We start from the raw sequence: 19,807 nt of genomic DNA on the forward strand, positions 1-19,807 counted from the left end.
TACTCCTCTGGGCCGGCTCCGCCCAGGCCGGCCCTCTCAGTCCGCCCCAGAGGCGGAGGCTTGGCAGAGCCCCGCCCACGCCACCCCTGCCGCCAGCGCGGCCTGCCAACGGGAGGGGGGCCGGGACGCAGGGTGGCGCGGAGGAGGAAGGGGGAGGCTAGAGAGAGTGGAGGAAGAAAGGAGGGTGTCTCGCCGAGTTGCGACCTGGGTGGGGGCCTGCTGGTCATAGGAAGCAAGAGGGGAAGGAAAACGAAGGATCGCTGCTCCTTCCTGAATTATTTTAAGCAACCTTTGCGAGAAGCTGCTTTTCAGCATTTCTATTATTTGTTTTTCTTCCTCCCGCTGTGGGGCGGGGAGCTGCACTAGCTCTCCCACGCGACTCCGCTCCGCTGTTGCCGTACACTATTATTGGAGTCTTTGCAAAACCCTTTCGTTCCTCCCAACCAGTCCTTGCTTAGACTCTCAGGGTTACTGTAACCGAGTCGTACCACTTTAGTGGGAGGACCAGAGTGAGGGCCCCCCCCCCGACCGCTTTCGCCGGAGCGGCCGGACCCCGCCGTTCAATTGTTTGAACTTCCCTGCCCCCTAGCCCCGCCTCTCTTCCGCCCCCCCCCGCCCCGAGGGTACAGGCAGACTCCCTCCCTTCTTTCCCCGCCCTCTACTCCGCCCCAATCCCTAATCCACCGCCCCCCCGGCTCCTGGGCGGTCCTAGCCGCTCACCGCAAGAAGAAAAGCCACCCGTTCGTCCCCCTTCCCCTACCTCCAATCCTTTGCCCAGGAGCTGCCTTCATCGCAGTCACGCCCCTTCCTTCCGAGGAGCTTTCTGGCTGCCTAAGCTGGTAGACCCCCTGATTTATTCCTCCATCTCCGCTCCCTTTCGCCTCATCTTCTCTTAGTTCTCACAGCCCCCTCCACCCCCACCTCCAGTCTGTCTCGCCTCGGACCATCCGCTGCTCCACCCTCCGGCCCGGTATCCTGCCTGTGCACTGCCACCAAGGAGATCCCGGACGGAGCAGCGAGGAGGGGAGCAGCCGGGAGTTGGGGCTTCCCTCCTGCCTATCCCTGGCCTCTGGCCCGGGACCGAAGCCGCTTGAGCGAGCAGAGTCGTCACCTTGTCTTCGTTGCCTTCAGGGGTAGGAGACGCGTGGTTACTTTTCGCGGGGAACTGGGGCAGGAATCCATGGTGGCATGAACTTGATCGTAACCTCGGCGTGAGTGAGTCAATCTAGATGCGTGTGGGGATGCCTGTGTTCTACTTTGCTGGCCGAGAGTTTTCCGGTATGTGCAGCAAGTTAAATAGGTTAAAGAGTCTGCGCACCTTTCCCCGTCCTACAGAGATGCTAATGGGTACCACTACTAGATGGTACTTTTACTTTCTTGCCTCCTGGGGTCCTTGTAGGTCTCTAGGTCATTAAGCACAAAAGGAATTAAAGACCAAAGGAAACTTGAGCTACGTTTAGCTCATCTGGAATGTACGCGCTTATCTCAGATTGTTAGATGCGTTACTCCTAATGCTTGGGGTTGGGGTGGGGGCTTACACTCCCCTCCGCCAGGGGCTGTGAATTCTTGAAGCCTTAGCCTGGAGTGATCTGCAGTGCTACAGTCTTAGGTATATGTGTGTGTGTGTGTGTGTGTGTGTGGTCTTGAGGAGAGGGTTGCCCCTTATTTTCTTTATGGATGTTAGTAACTAGTTTTGCCTGATCATGCAGGTGTGTTGAGGGTCCCAAGCCTGGGTCACAGTACGTAGGTACTTCAACAGCAATATGGACTTATCAGTATATGCAAATGAAGAGAAGGAAAAGTGAGAGGGAAAGTGACAGTCTTTGTAGACTGAGCAATCCCTGGTAAATTGCCACTAATAATAATATAATATCAATAGTAATTTGCAGCAAGGGACTAAATACAATTAAATGAGAGAGGAAAGGGCAGTTTGTGAAAAACGGCATTCCCAATCTTTAGCATGTAGTTTAGAATTTTCTGACACCTTGTGTATCAAGTATCTAATTTAGTTTTCCTTCATCCTCCCTGTCCTCCCCCATCCCCATGAAGAGTGGAAGTCGGGAGGCAGATTAAAGCTTTTTAAAATATAACCTTCTCCCATTCAGAGAGGAAGATAATTAGTCACCATAATCTTCAATAATGGAGGGCTAAGTGTATGTAAGTCTCCTTGAACTAGGCTTTGTGAAAAGTCCTTTCTCAGGACAGTCTTTGTGAAGCTTTCCCAGTTAGACCTTTCAGCACCCTCATTTACTAGCTAAGAACAGTCTGAAATACCATTTTGGCTGTGGGATAAATCTTCACCCATCTCCCACCTACCTCCAATTGAACAAGCGTGGAAAACTTATAAGAATGGTGGTGTTCAAAAACCAGTTACAAAGATGTCCCCAACACATTGCTTATTTGGGAACAAATTATGTACTTATATTTTAACCTAATTTCATTAGTTGGTTTTAATGGGGGAAAAGAAAGCAGGAAGGAGAGAAGGAACACTACAGGGTGACAATTTTAAAGGGTATCATATTTCAGATCAGCTGGAAAGGAAAAGTTGGCCTGACCAAACTACATTTTATAACTGGCCTGGGACATTTTAATAGCCAGGTGGTTGTAGAGTAGTTGCATCTATTTACAGATGATAACTCAGGTTCCAGCTATTCTGTATGGGTTTATCCGGTGTCATTTACAGACACTTTCTGGCACTACATCATACTTCATTTTAAGATACTTCTTTCTTTGGAAAAGTCTATGGCTCCGTAAAATTGAAAGTGCTTCTTCTTACTTCATAGTCTAGATATGAAGTAAACCTCTGACCATCTTATATGTAGAGTAACTTTTATGTGAAAGTTGTGGATCTGTTTACCTATTTAAAAGATTTTAGAAGGGAATTTAAAAATTCACATTCAATATTGTTTTGGATTTGGAAGTTGAAATCTCATTTCTGGTTTATGAAGTAGGATTTATTAGACTAATGTATTAGTAAGGCGTTTTGTGGAGTTGCTTTTTCTGAAGTTTTGTAAAGAACGAATCAGTCTCTTTCTAGAATGCCTTAAGAACAGTTTATTCAGAAAGCAGAGGGATGGATGCTATGACCTTGAGGTCCCACTGAGTGCCAGAATTCTAAGTGGGTACATCTGCTTCTGTGCCTCTCCTAAGAGCCCTCTCCCAGGGCCTGTGCCTTCTTTAAAAGGGTGTCTTTGTAATTAAGCAGCCCTTCTCCCCCATCCCCCTTTCTTCCTCTGATCCAACTTTTTAAGGGCTTTTTTCCATTTGGAGACAAGAGGAGTTTCTCACATTCTCCTACTTTCCTCTTAAGGTTTCTTTTGCTTTCTCCCCCCAAAAGTGCCCCAAAGTTCTCAGGATGGTTAGAAATTTTGTTTTGTTGGGGTGAGGGGGTGTTACCAATGAGGAAGTGTTGAGGATATATTCCTTCTTGAGAAATGTTTGTGACCAGGTAACCTCCTCCATGGAGACTGAGCATCTGGAATGCATGAGAACAGTCTATTCTTAGGGACTGTCTGGAAGAAATTGTCCTTTGCACCCATTAAGCCCAGCTTAAACCCACTGAAAGGAGTGGAGAGAGGTGTGTGTGGTCGTGGCTGAGCCTTTTAGGATGGTAAATGGGTAAATGTTCCCAAATCTCCTATTACATCACCTCTTTCCCCCATGTATTGAGTGGGTTTGGAGATCTGCTTGACAAGTTAATTAGCTTGGGACTAAACCAATTTGTTTAGAATTGTGCTCCATTGATTTCCTGTCCCCAGGAATTTTCGTTGGTGGTTTACTATGATGTGTTGTCTTTAGTCTTGCTTACTTCTTCGTTTCTTGCTGCCTTTTGTGGACTTTGGTCCAAAATCTAGGGTCCCACCCCCAAGTCAAAGGTTAGAATTTGGTCTCAGGAACTAAGGGGGCATTAAACAAGCTGCCCATACTGCTTTACTCTCCTCCATGGTGGGCTTCTGACCCCTTTTAAAACAGAGAAAGGAGGGATGTCTCCCCTTCCACACACAACACACAAAATCTGAACTAGAAAAAAGGAAAAAGCAGGAAAATAGGAGGTCATTTGCTTTATAAAAGAATCCACTACAGTTTTCTTTGAAAGAAATAGCTTTCCTAGTTAGTGCCTTTGAACTATGCCTTGATATATAAAAATTCACTATAACTGAGACTGCTCAGAAACATATTTTTATTGCATCAAGGAAGGCATTAGAATTGTGTTGTAATGATTATTTCTTGAATTAAGTGAGGCCATTATTTGGCCTTTGAAATCTTTTAGTTACATGGCATGGAGTTAATTGTCTAAATCATTCTGGCTTGTAATAATGCTGGCCACGTTTAGCCCCAGCCTACACCTACTTGTAGAAGAGAGCTAGTATGATTTTCTGGAAATATATCAGACTTCATGGATTTTGGTAAGTCTAAGGATGGGACTCTATCCCATATAGGTAAAAGATTTAAATTCTAGTTGTTGTATTTGAATAACCCAAGGATCCAGAAAATTTTTTCTGGTATTCTGTTCATGTATCTAGCAAGGCTGTCGAAAGTAATAGCAACTGATGCCATTTTTAATCAAAGAATCCACAATAAGCTTTCCTAGTGAGCCTATTGGTGAGAGGGCCTTGGCTCTGGGCCCAACTCTAAATCAGTTTACCACCCTTAGCAAGTTTCCTCCTCTGTAAATGGTGGGGGATTGGACAGGGTGATTTTGAGAACCAGTTATCAAAAGCTTATGGTTCTCTTCTTAGGCCTCAATTTCTGGTGTGAATGTGAATGATTCCTACTAGAATGAGGTGCAACGGTTGTTAGAAGTGCAATCATGTAGTCACCTGGATATAAACACACACACACACACACACACATATACACACACACACACACACAAACCTCTAAGGAGATATCAATAATCAATATATCAATATAAATGCATTGTGTTTTGTATTTTAACAACATATCAAATTAAAAAGCTAAGACCCTGCCCAAAACTTCATCAAGAATCCCATCATCCTAACATAGCACCTGTTTTCATTTTTCCTAGTTCCTTTCAAGTCCTTGTTTCTGTACTTGTAAGAATTTTACAGAGTGAAGGTCATAGAAATGTACAATGCTGCTTTTAAATTTTAAAAGGAGCTCACCTAAGACTTAGCTTTGTAAACCTATGTGGAGGAATGAAGTCAGAACCTGACTGAGTACTTATGAGGAATCACACACGTTTGTTCCTCCAATGCCAGAAGAAACTAACAGATTTAGTAAGTAATCCCTAAACGATTTCTGTAATTTAGGGTGTTCATGTATGTTGCAAGGCTTTTAATTCTACTCCCTTGACCTTATTACCCTTCCTCCACTCTTTTTAAGCAGAAAGAAAACTAGGATTCACTGTTTACTTTGTCTAAATCATTAGCAATGATTCTTAAATCACTGTATCATGATATCCCATCAAGAGACAACAAATTTGGGTAGACTATGAAATCTCCTGAATGAGAAAGGAAAAGCGGGAAAGCACAAAAAATTTTAATAGCTTTGAAAATAATATGTTTAAATTAGAATAAATAATAGTAAGGAAACTAAGGGCTTTAGATAATTAAATAAAAGACATGTAGGTGTAGCAGGATGACCCACACATAAGAGGTTCTTCATTTGAGGCTTTACCATATAATGAAAGTTCAGTTACACGGTCCTTTAATTTTCCTTTGATAATGAAGGTATAGTATACATATGATCTCCAGTTTTGGATGGACTCACTCCTGGAAACCAATGGCTCTTCATAAATTAGATTAAATTTCATTAGCCAGAATAGGAAAGTAAAGTATGGGTTTTAGTACTTAGAAAGTACCAAGTTAAGTACAGGAACATTTTTTATGATATGTGTTCATGGGGAAAATACAGATGGATATATTTGCTAACATCTCCTAAGGTGATTTTTGAAAATCTACTTTTTTTTAACTGTATAGGCTGCCCTTGACATTTGTTAAGTCACTTTCACTATTGCCCCAACTCCATGAAATATCATTAGACTGCATGACTTGAAGTCAGGCTCTGGGTTTCTCTGCCCAACCCTTTTTGACTTGCCACGTGACCAAGGGTAAATGAATTAGATGCTCTGAGCTTCAGTTACCCTTCTGGGAAGCAAGGATATTAATATTTCACAGAGGTGTTTAGGCATGCTTCATATTAGGCACATGCTTTGAGGTCATTGGATGAAAGGTGTCTGCCTGATGGCGGAGCAGGCTTATTATAGGGTTCTGAGCAGGTGTTCACTTTTAATGAGCTTTGCTCTCTTATACAGTGCCCTTTGGTGCCTCAAATGCCTTACTGACTATAATTGATTGTCCCAACATTTGTATTATTGACCCTCTTGGCTTTTATAAAAAATTAAGCATTGTCATTCTATGTAGTAAGTTGAAGTTCTAATAAGAGGACTCTAGCATCTGCTGGGGTGATGAAAAATAGCTTCAAAAAGAGACATTAGTTGGTATGTGCCATAGAGATCAGTGAGTTCTTCAAAGCTCTTCCAAAAGATTAAAAAGAGTAAAAAAAATTTCTGCATGCATCTGTGTGTGTGTGTGTGTGTGTGTGTGTTTTAAGGGGGAAGGTTTTGAGTAACATTTGCTTGTGACACATACTGATGATAGCCAGTAACTGAAACCCAGCCATTGTAGTGTTTTATACACAGCTGGTTTTTATTAATGATGGAATATTTATGCTTGCTGTACAATTCGTGGCTCATTTCCATGTGTATGTCAGAACTTAAATACCCCCCAAAGCAACATTAAGATAACATTAAGTATAAATGTGGCCAAGCTAGAAAGGGTGGATTGGGGGAGTCCTCTTTATTCTTTTTGGTGTTGCTTCAGATCACAATAACTGCCCCTCAACTTTAGGCATTGATGCTGATCTTTTTTTTTTTTCCTTTATATATCCCGTAGCAAACTTCACATTTTGATCCTTTTGATATGGACAAATGATCCCCCCCTTTCATAATGCAGATGAAACTGATGTATGTGTTTTTTAAGAGCATATTTTCCCTGCACATGCTTCTCATTATCCGAGAGGCCTGGACTCAATCAGTAAAGGAGCAGAGAAACCACATAATTGAAAGGAGAATGACGGTGGTGCATACTTGGAATATTTGTGGGAAGGAGATTGCTGACATCAGAAAATGTAGTGGCCTGAGTGTTAACAGCATTGAAGAGAAATAAGCTTTCCGTGTTTCTGTGCATTGAGAATTATTTTTAAGGGGATAAAAATATGGGCCAGGTTTGACATCCTTTTATGAAGTTGCCCTGGAAACTTTGATGAAGGTTGTTATAGAATGGTTCAATTAAAACCTTCCCCATTAGGAAGCTAATTAGTACATCACTTACTCATTTTGGTTGTTTTCAAGGGGCATGGATTTGCATTGAATTAATGACATTCTTTTCCATGTGATAGCAAACTAAGATAAAAATCACAGATGGGGAAAATTATTTAGATTGCCTATTTTGAAGAAATCTAATCTCCTCTTTATTACATTTAGGTTTTCAGTTCAGATTTTTCTTTCACTCTGTTTATATACAGTGATCACATTTTAGTTTAGTAGCCAGTTTTACTTTCTGGATCATGGGCTGTAAACCAAAGCTTGTTAATTTGAGTTTCCCATATGAATTGAAGAAATATGACAAATGACAAACCATTCTATTAAAATAACATTTGGGGTTTCTTTCCTCCTACAATTAGTTTCTCTTTGGTGTGTGTGTGTGTGTGTGTGTGTGTGTGTGTGTGTGTGTGTGTGTGTGTGTGTGTTTGGTGGAGGCAAATTGCTTTTTCTAAAAATAAATTATTTATTTATTTATTTATTTATTATTTTTGACTGCATTGAGTCTTTGTTGCTGCACGTGGGCTTCCTCTAGTTGCAGCGAGCAGGGGCTACTCTTCGTTGCGGTGCACAGGCTTCTCATTGCGGTGGCTTCTCTTGCTGCAGAGCACGGGCTCTAGGTGCGCGGGCTTCAGTAGTTGTGGCGCACAGACTTAGTTGCTCCACGGCATGTGGGATATTCTGGAACCAGGGCTGGAACCCTTGTCCCCTGCATTGGCAGGGGGCTTCTTAACCACTGAGCCACCAGGAAAACCCTTGCTTTCTTTTTAAAACAAAAAAATTTGGAGCTAAGAAAAATTTGATGACCCCCCCCCCCTTTACCCCCTAGAACATTCTGTCTGCCTCAGGCTCTCAGTTAGGCTTGCATTAGGACAACGTGATGACTTTTCTGTCCTGGTACTTTTTGTGACTACACTGAGTTGTTCTCCCTTGGCAGCCTGAAGGAGAGTGGTTATGATGGGAACGGGAGTGCAGGATTTCTAGCATGTTCTTTCTACTGTACTCCATCTTATTTAGGGAAATGAATACTTGCTCCTGAGGGTTCAAGGCCATTTGCAATAGAATAAGTGCTCTGTAGCTAAACATGTAATATGGGTCTGCTGTAGTCTTCCTTTCTCCCATAACTAGTAAGGGACAGTCATTCTGTACATATATTCCCTGATGCTATGCCTGTGGCATATGCCTGCACTAGTTCTGGAGAGTAAGTTGGGGGATTGGCTGAGTTATCTAATTTGTAGTTTAACTGATTTCACCCTACCCCTTCCTGAGAAATCAGGGTCTAGATTTAGTTTTGCAGTGGCAACTCAGTCAAGACAGGTTCTTGGGGCTTGCAAGTCAGAGGGAGGAGGAGAAGCTGCCTTTGGGGAGTGACTCAGGCCCTTTGGTATGAAGATATGAAATTCTGGCTTCTGTCCATGCACCTGCTGGATGCCACACCTGCAATCAGCACCTGAGCCCCACTCAGACACAAAAAGCAGACTGAAGGCAGATGGAGCTCCCTTCAAAAGGGGTACAACAAAACGAGGAGCTCCCAATTATGTTAGTGGAGCACGACTGTGAATGATTACATCCAGCCGTTCTAGTGTTGGTATGGGGAAATGTCTTAGATATTTTCTTACAGGTGCAGTGCACTGGCTTGCTCAAGAGACTGTTGGAGTCCCTAGGGAATTTGCTTTCCTAATGAATTTCTCCTGTGAACTGTCCTCTTAATAATTGGAGAGTCAGTTCTGTAGAAGTTTGTGTCTAGTAACCCAGCACAGGGCAGGAAGTCACAAGACCTGGGTTCTGATCCTGGCCTCACCAGTAAGCCAGAGTGAAACCTTGGTCAAATTAATTATCAGGAGCTATCTGTCCTGGACTTAAGCTTCTCCGGTTGTAAAATGGAATTAATCACATCGGCCTTTATTTCCTCACAGAGCTGCAGAGAAGGACAAATAAGATAACAGAAGTGAAAGAGCTCTTGTCTCCTTAGAAGAAAGGCTGAGAAACTTAAGGTAAGAGTATTATTGTTATTGCTATTCTATGTCTTTCATTCCTTTTCTTCTCTTTCTGTTGCCTCTAGCAAAGTCTTTGGAAAGTAATAGGCAATTATTAAACATGCTTTATGTACCAGTTGATATTTTTGGTGTTGGGAAGGATACAGAGGAAAATCATGCACCCAGTCCATGCCCTCTAAGATTGCAACTTCCATTTCTGCCTCAGCCTATTATAATGATTTCTACCTGGGTAATTAGAAGCATAAAAGACAAGAATTAACTTCATTTTTTCTCTCTGCATTGTAACTGGGGACTTCTGTCCCTGGAGCTTTGTACTACAAGGTCTAGATTGAAGGTATCTGGGGGAAAAACCATGCAGTGTAAATAAAGGAATTTCTCTCTCACTCCCACAATTGCAAAGTACCTGACCCTTGAATGATCACTTTTTTTGTTCAGGCGTCTGTCCTTAGCTTCATCCTTGGTTCTGTTCTGCTATATGATCCAGCCCACTCTTTTTTTTTTTTTTTTGTGGTACGCAGGCCTCTGACTGTTGTGGCCCCTCCCTTGCGGAGCACAGGCTCCAGACGCGCAGGCTCAGCGGCCATGGCTCACAGGTCTAGCCGCTCCGCGGCATGTGGGATCTTCCTGGACCAGGGCATGAGCCCGAGTCCCCTGCATCCGCAGGCAGACTCTCAATCACTGTGCCACCAGGGAAGCCCTAGCCCACTCTTTGACCTTAGCTGTTATCCATATGCTAATAACTCCCAAAGATGTATATCAACCTATCTTTGACTCCTCCCTTTTCAGCTTCCCCAACATTGGTTATCAGATTCTATATCTCCTACTCAGCTCATGAGTTTTTTCCTCTAGGAAGTTTTGCTCAGGTGGCCCAGAGTTTTTTTGCAGGGTCCTCTGTATTGCCTGAGCTATCTGCTCGTACCTCTGGTTTCCCATTGGATTGTGACCCCTCTGCTTGACTGGGAGCTCCTTGAGGACGGGACTCTGTTTTATTTCTCTTTTTTATCCATCCTAGGGCCTATACAGTACCTGGCTATAGTAAGTGTTCAATAAAGTTTGTGGAAAATGTGGTGATAAATGTTGTGATAGAGATGTGTGTCCAAAGTCCAGTAGGAAGACTGAGAAGAGAGAATTAAATTTCCATATTGAGCAGAGCTGGAGGCACGGGGAAGATGGAGAAGGACTAGGGAAAAGTCTTCAAGGAGAAGGTGGAGAGCGGAACTGCCCTCTTCTGAGAGTTCTGACAAAGCAGCCCAGCCCTTGCTAAGACAGGGGCATCTCTGGCCAGTCCCCTGCCTTAGGACTGGATGACTTTTATGGTCGGATCTGCAAATAAACCTCTGTTTATAACACATTGACCATGTAAGACAGGTGCCACTTAGTCATATAATATTAAACAAGGCTGACCTTAAATGTGCCTCTTGAACCGTGCTTGAAAATAGAGGTACACACACACAGGCTCATGGGTCATGTATGCTTAGTTCTATACAGCAAAATACCCTTTAAAATATATTGAAGATTGGTTCTGAAAATTAACAGATTTAAGTCTAAGAATGTAGCACATTGGGTCACTAGAACTGAATGTCTTTGAGCTGACTGTCAGATCTTTCCAAGGGCAAAAATGAAACATGATATCAGCCATTACAGGCCATGAACCTGTTCTCACCCACCTGATGCTTTTACTAATTAGCTTCTTGGCTGGGTGGCAATTTGGGGCAAGTGCATGCAAGCTGGATTCACAGGGGAGCCCACATTCCACTCTGCCATTTCGCAAGCCACTGGGATACTACACTGCTCCTCTTGGCTTCTTTCCCTCCCAGGAGTCCTGATCTGCCCTGGTGGAAAAATGGGAGCAGGAGAACTTTTCATTGAATGGAGAGATTTCATGGGGCTTTGGTGTTTTGTTAGTTTTATTTATTTATTTTTTTAGTGGGTTGTCTGAAAACATTCATGTTCCTTGACCCATTAATTTCACTTCCGGGATACTATCATTAGGAAACAATCCAAAATATTGAAAAGAAGGCTAAATCACAAAGATGTTTTTGTAACATGATTTAGACTAGCAGAAAATGAAGAGCAATCTAAATCTCTTAATAATTGGAGAATGGGTCGGTGAATCTTGATACACTGGTTTAATAGACTGCTACACACAATGTTTGCTAAGAAGTCTATGCCACAGCATGGAGAAAGTGCTGATGACTAAGTGAAATGTAGGACCCAAAATGATATGTACATTAATATTCCACTGCTTTGTAAAAATACAAAAACACATAGGAAAAAACTAAAGGAAATAGTCTATAATGCTAACAATGCTTGGGTTGAGGTGCTGGGATTATGAGTGGTGTTTTTCTCTTTGTTATCAATATTTGCATGTTGTGCTTATATTACTTGTAAAATAAAGTAAAAATAAAAGTGGGTAGTGTGCCAGTGAAGACAGGAGATTGGTAAAGCAGGCAGCTTGTAGGTATATTCTTAAACCTTTCTCAGTTTATGCTCAATCTGATTTCATGGACTGTTTATACTTTTTCTGAGGCAAGAAGAAATAGGACATTATGGTGTGATCTGTTCCTCCCTTGGAATGGGTGTGCGTGGAGGGAGGTGGAGGGGTGGTGGCAACAGGATTCTCCTTGTTACTCAGTGTTTCACTGCTCATGTACACTTTAGGATTAATCACCTTTGTTGCCTATTACCATGTTCAAGCTAATTGTTTTAGAGTTCAGAAGAGTAAAACTACCGAATTGACCATGCCTTGAGTTATCACCTGCGAAACAGATAACTGACACCGATCCAAGATTTGGAAATGCCAAGGACTTATTGTGGTTCTTAAAATAATTTTCCAACCTAATCTAGATAGAAGTAAAGATAGAGCAAAGAGGTGGGACCGACTCAAAAAGCCTGTTCTTAAGCTAGCGCTGAACTTAAATAACAGCAAGTGCCAAGTTGGTGTGATGTTGACAAGACCTAGAACAGGGTCCTGGAAACATTGATCAGTGGAGATTCCTGTTGCTGTCCAACCTACCTGCATATCGTGGCCTAAAGAGGAGAGATTTTGCAGGGTCCTTCTGCCATACTTCCGGCTAAATGCCTTCCTCTTACGTCTTTGAATTTTCCCTCCCGCCATTAGCATTTTGCTTACAATGGAATTGGCAAATTGAAGGTAGCATTAAGCCAGGTTTATAATCTGTTAAAACCAGAGTCAATTCAATTTAATTAATATTTATTAAGCATCTTCTATGTACGAACTAATATGCTAGATAATATATTGTAGTGGAAGTGCTATTACCCTAGGAGTAATAAAACCTGCACTCTGGTCCTGGCTCTGACCACTTTTAAGCTCTGGCAGCTTCATCTATAGAAAGAGAGGGTTGAAGCACTAGATGGTCTCCCAAGAGTCTTTCTTCTTCTAGCCTTTACTTACCTAAGGACACCTGCACAAAAGACTGAGTTGCAAATAAAGGGTTTAAAAGAAAAAACCCTTACTTCATAAAATTGCTGTACCCTTCTAGAAAAAGACCCCTTTGAAAAAATAATATTCATAGATAATGTTTATTGAGCGTTTACTATGTACCAGGCTTTGAGCTTAGCACTTTACATAGATTACTTCCCTTAGTCTTTATAACAACCCTTTGAGGTATGAGCACCGTTAGCCCTATTTTGCAGATGATGAAATTGAGACTTAGGGAAATCAAGAGACATGTATGAAGTCAGTTAGTAAGTCATAGATCCAGGATTTGGACTTGGGCAGTGTGACTCTGGACCCAGGCTTTTAACCATGGTATTTGTACTGCCTGCCCATTACCCAGTGAAAGTTTAGGGATAACCTGCAAAGGGACCATTGTTTCTTACCTCCCAAAGGAAGCAATTAGTATCTTGCATTGCAAGACTCTTGGGAAAGCTGTTCTCTAGGACACTTCAGGCCACAATATGGACCAACATGAGAGGACATGAGAGAATTCAGTGGGCTGTTTTGCATCTTTGTGTGGGAGGCTGTGTGTGGGGGGGGTGTGGGGGGTGTGGAGGCTGTGTGTGTGTTTTATGCACAAATACATGCACGTAGGTATAGGGAAAACTTTGAATTGGCTTCTTTCCATTTAGCTGGAAGTAAAATGGTATGAAACAAGTTGACCAAGATTTAGCAGAGAAACAGGTTTCCTAGACTTAGATTCTTTATCCTGGTTGGTGGAGTGAGGGGTGGGGGCAGAATAGGAGGAGGAGGTAGAAGGGATAGAAAGAAGATCTTATAGGCAGATTTCAAAATTAATTGAAGGGTAGGAATTCGGTCTGCCCTGCCCACCTTGTAATGTTGATTTTCTGGGTCTTGGCTTGGGAAATATCTAGGCTCTCACTAATGCGTTTCATTTTGGCTCGGCCCCTCAGGTATACTGGGAGTGGCCGATGACTGCAAATGGAGTAAGAATTTAGCTTGGCCTTGCTGCCTTGTTGTTGTTACAAAAGAGTTGAATATATAGATTCAAATTGCATTTTTAAAGAGAGAACCATGGACATCCTTTCTTCCCCTATCAAGTATCCTCAGGGACAGTCTGTTTGTCCAGGGGAAACAAGGTTATTTTATTGATTGAAGATGATGTCAGACCCCTGGCAGTGGCGTGATTAAAGCTGTGGGCAGATTAAAGGTTGCAGAGTTCATAACTATTTTAATTCTTGTGCATGAGACAAGGAATCTTTTCCTTTCCTTTCTCTAATAAATAAATGGAGTAGTGTTCCCCTTCTTATGTGACTCTTACAATGTAGATGAACATAAGTTCTTCAAGGAAAAAAAAAATCAGTAAACTGGAGAGGAATCAGCAAAGCTTTTTTCTTAGACAGATTTCTTTTCCTCTTTTAAACAGAAACAAAAAAGGCCAGGGGGCGGGGTGGTGGGGAGGGACAATCTGTGTCCGGTTGACATAAAGTGGTTTGGGTTTTGAAAAGGATATGGAGGAGAGGGGACAAAATTAAAGGAAGAGAGTAAGATTTTGGATATGTAAAGTTTTCTTGGTGAGGAGCTGGGTGTCAGGAGCAAGCCAGTTAAAATCAGCATGAAGAATCTAAATAGTACTGGAAAAGAATTGTAGTGGTTTCTCACCAGGGGCTCAAGTTTAAAAGCCTTGGGCTGTTTTCTGCCTGTTTCAGTTGAAGAAAAAAAAAGACAACTGTTTTGTTCAAAATTGGACAATAGAAGCATGGTGGTTATTTACCATAGCTCTGTTAATAGCCCAGCTTTGATTCCAATTAGAAGTTGTTCCTCTGTTTTGAAATTAGGGGAGATACCCCAAAATAATTACCTTGCATACTGGAGATGATTTTGCTTTTGCTTGTGATTTTATGTTGGACCAAAACAAGATGGAAAGACAAATTTCCATGTTTGTTCACTGTATATCTGTTCATTTTATTTTGGGCAACATTGCAAGGAAATAATGTTAAATTAATCACTGTGTGTGGTTTTGTGGATTTTTTTTTTAAACTTGGATGTTTTGGACATGCTCCCAAAATACAGGGATGCTTGTGTGCTTCCTTTGCATTGCTTTGCTCCTCAAATGGTGTCCCTGGTGCTGATTAAAGGCTTTCCTTTAAGTGATATGAGTGAGTCATGGCTAGGCCAGGGCAGAAAATAGGAATGTAGAACATGTGACTCTCACCTAAACACAAACCCTTCAGTTTCATAACCATTTTGGTTGGACCTGCAGGGCTTTTCTGAGGGTCAAAGGAGTAATTCGAAATGAGGACTATGTCAGATCCATATCTGGTGGGCGTTTGCATCTTGTCTCTATAATGTGAGCCCAGTAGTTTCCTTTTGTGGAGATACTGGGGCAGTGGAAGTGTTGAGAAAGCAAGTTGAGGCATCTCCTTGGAGAAGAGTTGCTGCTATGTGTGGAGAAGGGCAATCACTTTTGCTACTCCAGTAAGAATGGACGGGCCATTGATCAGATTGTAAGCTCTGTGAGCGCAGGAACTATGTGTCGTGCGTCCTTTGTATCCCTCATTGTGTTTAGCACAAGGCTGGCAAATGTGTGGAATAGCCAGGATGCAAGAAGTACTTAATGACTTCGTTGAAAAGAAGCTTGGGTTTTCTTCTGCCCCTCTGAGGCTGTAGCAGTTAAATCAGGAGCTTCACTGAGTGTTCTTTTTTTGTCTAAAATCTACCTTTTGATGACTGCCTTCCCTTCTGGGATGTGGGCCAGTGAGCCTCACTCACCTTTCCTGCTACGGATAGCAGTTTAAATGTTGCACCCAAAAGGTGACAGTGGTTATAGCTTTTGTCGTCACCTACCATTCCAAGTCAGAATGGAAGCAGCTGCTCCTGGGGGCTGTGAGGCTAGAGCAGAGCAATCCTGAACATTTCCATCCCCTGGAGACTGGACGACCGACCCCCTGAACACAGCCGCTGGAGAGTGAGGTTTCTTTTTGTCCTTGTGGAAATGGACTCTGCCACTCACATAAAAGGCAAGCACACGGGAGGTAAAGTCATCCCCTTGGAAGGACTGGTTTGGTTAACTGTTGGCCATTGGTGGCAAAATAGAAACGACGTTTTTATTTCTCCCTCCCTCCCCCTCCTGACCATTTCAGAGTGACCAGTGGTTGGACTCTTGGCGGCGCTTACCCTGAACCTGAGTGTTAGGGGAGAGGGAATCTGCCGTTGCGGTTTCTGGAGCTGCTCATAAGCAAGAATTCCCTATCCTGAGCAAGGCTTTAAGCCTAAAAGAAAGCAGAAATAGGTATGGACCATCGGTGTGAGTGGGTGCCGGTGTGTGCGTGCGAGCCCGGGTGTGTGCAGGGCGGGGCGGGTGTGGGGTGGGAGGGGGTGGCGCGCTCTTCCGAGTCTGCATTTCCCTGCCTTTCAGGAAGGGTTTCTAAGTGATTTTGTTTGAACCATACATGCTCCCATTTCTATTTTTTGGAGAGAAGAGAAGTAGTTTTCTAGTCATCTTTCCAGTTTCAGGCACCAGCAGAAATTTATGTTATACCTGTCAGCCTAATAGAAAATCGCAATCTGACAGTTTAAGTACAGGAGTCCCAGAGGGTCACTGCGAGAGAGGGAAAGTGGACTTAAGGGTAGGTTGTTCAGCCCCTTGGTGCGTACTTTACCCCAAAATATGATGAATGGGATTTAAAAGGGGTCTTGGGAAGGTTAACTGTGGGGTGAAACTGCTCAATAGAACAATTAGAAACCAGGTAGCAGTAATCATGCAAGAAGTGCAAAAGGAGAGGGGATGACCTTTTTCCATCTACCACACGCATCTTCCAGGTCACTCCCTGCAAGACTAAAGGACAGGGGGTCATGTTTCTAGAGAGACTGGAGACTATTTCAAATCATAGAAGTCAGGGCCTGGGAGCCAAGACTCCAAAGTTCTCATCTAGGAACCCGAGGCTGGTTAGGTTGACCTAATTGTGACTTTTTGTGTGACATCATGTCCATTCTCCAACACTACTTAAGATCCTTGAAGTGAAAGTTTCACTATTGAATATTAGTATTGAATTGCAGGACTTAACATGACAGATTCTGTCCAAAGATTTTATGAGCCTCTAATGAATTTGCATAGACTATGCTGTGCAGAGAGAGAGAGAAGAGAGAGGTCACCTACTACCATTTTTCAGGTGGGAAAACAGAAGACAAGAAAAGAGGAATCAATTACTTAGGTTAACCTGTAAACCCATAGCATGATTAGAATTTGAGTCTTAAGTTGTCTTTACTACTGATATCCATTTCACTCAACCCATATTATTTCCCTAAGAAGAATTGGGGTGGGGGAAGGGATATGGTAATCATACCCTTTCCAGAAGGATGACCTTTTAGTTTTTCAATTTCTAAATGCTGTCAGTGGCACACTTCAAATAAAGAGGGCTTCCCCTTTAAGCTCCTCCTACCCAACAACAACAACAAATTCTCAATGACTATTTCTGGATGGCTGAAAGAGAAACTTTGTCAATAACAATTATCCCAAGCCCTTCTCTTACTAAGCCAAGGAGTATCCAAAACGGACAATACAAAAAGGATTTTTTTAAAAAAAGATATGTTTCAGAGTTTTATGAGATCAGAGAAAAAGATTTGCATCAAGCAGAGATCATTTCTATCTGGTGCAAGCCAAGCTCTCTTCACTTTTTATTTATTTGAGTTATTATTTGGCATTTTGTAGCTCCCTCCACATGCTGAACAGCTTTACAGATCTTGCCTATGGGGCAATTTCCCTCACGGTCCTTCCCCCGCTGCCACAACCATAAGAGTTGGATTTTTCATTTCAGTAGAATACAGAGAGATGAACTTTGTAAGGACCTAGGAAAATTGCCCTCTCTGATCACCCTACTTGGCTGCTTCACGTTTCCCCAGTGCTTTTAGGAGTTAAGTCAAGATGGAATACTTAACCCAGGCTAAAAGTAAAAGAGGAAACAGAGGGCTCTTATGCCTCCAAGTTCCTCATCATGTCAAGGTTAGAGCCAGAAGCCACCAACAATTAACCGATTAATTCTAGATTCAGTTCTCTACTTTGTCTCTGCAGTGGAATCCTCACCCCCAAATACTCATTTTCCTCCCCTTTAGAGGACTGATTTATCCATCACCTGGATGTTAAGCTTCCTGTTTCCCCTTCCCAGGTCAAGGGCAGCCCAGGTGCCCAATTTCTCTCTCTCTTCACAAGGCACCACCAGCAATAGAGATGAGAAATTCTGAAGAACAGCCAAGTGGAGGAACCACAGTATTGCAGCGTCTGCTACAAGAGCAGCTCCGCTATGGCAATCCTAATGAGAATCGCAACCTGCTTGCCATACACCAGCAAGCCACAGGGAACAGCCCTCCTTTCCCCAGTGGCAGTGGGAACCCAGGCCCTCAGAACGATGTGTTGAGTCCCCAAGACCACCACCAACAGCTTGTGGCTCATGCTGCTCGACAAGAACCCCAGGGGCAGGAAATCCAGTCAGAAAACATCATCATGGAGAAGCAGCTTTCCCCTCGAATGCAGAATAATGAAGAACTCCCGACCTATGAGGAAGCCAAGGTCCAGTCCCAGTACTTTCGGGGCCAACAGCATGCCAGTGTCGGAGCTGCCTTCTATGTCACTGGAGTGACCAACCAGAAGATGAGGACTGAGGGACGCCCGTCAGTTCAGCGGCTCAATCCTGGAAAGATGCATCAGGATGAAGGACTCAGAGACCTTAAGCAAGGACACGTTCGCTCCTTGAGTGAACGACTAATGCAGATGTCACTGGCCACCAGTGGAGTTAAGGCCCATCCGCCTGTTACCAGCGCTCCCCTCTCCCCACCACAACCCAATGACCTCTACAAGAATCCCACAAGTTCCAGTGACTTCTACAAGGCCCAAGGGCCACCTCCCAGCCAGCATAGCCTGAAGGGCATGGAACACCGAGGCCCCCCACCAGAGTATCCCTTCAAGGGCATGCCACCCCAATCTGTAGTGTGCAAGCCCCAAGAGCCAGGGCACTTCTATAGTGAGCATCGTCTGAACCAGCCAGGGAGAACAGAGGGGCAACTGATGAGGTATCAGCATCCCCCTGAGTATGGAGCAGCCAGGTAAGAGAGTTCCCTTTCTGTCATTCCCTGACCTCATCCCCAACCAGCTTCTGCTGTGTGTTGGGAATCTTAAGGGAAGGAATGGGCAGGTGTTTGGTATAACAAACTCTGCAGTGCATGGCTGGCCCCTGGCTTAGCAAATTTCCTGCCAACCTGAATTTCTAGCCTTTTCAGCCGTCACTAGCCCTGTATTAACATACCCTTGACTTTATAGGTTGAGCATGGCCCCAACTGCCTAGTGGTTGAACAGGAACACAAGTCTTGATTTCAGCAGCTTTTCGCTGTCCGGTCTCCTCAGATATTGAAGGAAGAGTCAGTGTTCCTCTTCTTGTGAGTTATTAAGCCCTTCTTTGAGGGGAAGTAAATTATTTTGCGCTTGAGTCTGGAATATCCTGTCACTTTCATTTATTCTCCTCCACAAAGTTCTCTCCACTAATTTTTGCAAACAAATCTTTCTGCAGAATTTGTATGATTTTTCTCAGACACTAAACAAACATCCAGATATTATTGTTGGAAGAACTATATATGTGCAGGTTCAGAATGTGACCTGCCTTGTACTTCCTAGCAGTTCATGAAGTCTGGACTGCTTCATCTTTCTTCTGTAGAGAGTTTGTTAGCTGCCGGTGACCTTTTTTAAACATCTAAGTCAAATTCACCTCATATCATATAGATGCTAAAATGCAGAAGGAAAAATATTCCCATGGCTTCTGTACAACTTGCCATTAGTTCAGGAGGACTGTTTTGTATATTCATTAATTCCTAAATGTACTTCTGAATTATTCAGGGACCCATTGACTCATTGCTGTATCAACCAGACCTTATGGTTCTATGATTCTGTTCATTGTTACTATTGTTCCTGTTAGGGCCATGTCTCCAGTCAGGAGTATTTCAGCATATGGGACAGAGGGAAGGTTTCAACCTTGGGCAAAAATGATGGCAGTTATG

General features: G+C 43.2%; 1 protein-coding gene across 6 annotated transcripts in view; it reads left to right on the top strand.

Moving 5' to 3' along the window:
- The first annotated feature begins 709 nt into the window (after positions 1 to 709).
- AMOT (angiomotin) overlaps positions 710 to 19,807 on the top strand; it is a 63,760-nt gene continuing 44,662 nt past the window's right edge. The window contains exons 1-5 of one of the 6 annotated variants that reach the window (XM_067023046.1): positions 710 to 1,133; positions 9,262 to 9,339; positions 15,624 to 15,783; positions 15,907 to 16,055; positions 17,929 to 18,862. In XM_067023046.1, coding sequence (XP_066879147.1) covers positions 17,991 to 18,862 — 872 coding nt within the window. In that variant the 5' untranslated portion in view covers positions 710 to 1,133; positions 9,262 to 9,339; positions 15,624 to 15,783; positions 15,907 to 16,055; positions 17,929 to 17,990. Of the gene's footprint in view, positions 1,279 to 9,261; positions 9,340 to 15,623; positions 15,784 to 15,906; positions 16,056 to 17,928; positions 18,863 to 19,807 lie in introns of all 6 variants that reach the window. The other 5 variants (XM_067023047.1, XM_059050332.2, XM_067023048.1 and 2 more) reach the window with 5 other exon arrangements.

Source organism: Kogia breviceps, chromosome X, assembly GCF_026419965.1.
Source record: "Kogia breviceps isolate mKogBre1 chromosome X, mKogBre1 haplotype 1, whole genome shotgun sequence".
Classification (NCBI taxonomy): domain Eukaryota; kingdom Metazoa; phylum Chordata; class Mammalia; order Artiodactyla; family Physeteridae; genus Kogia; species Kogia breviceps.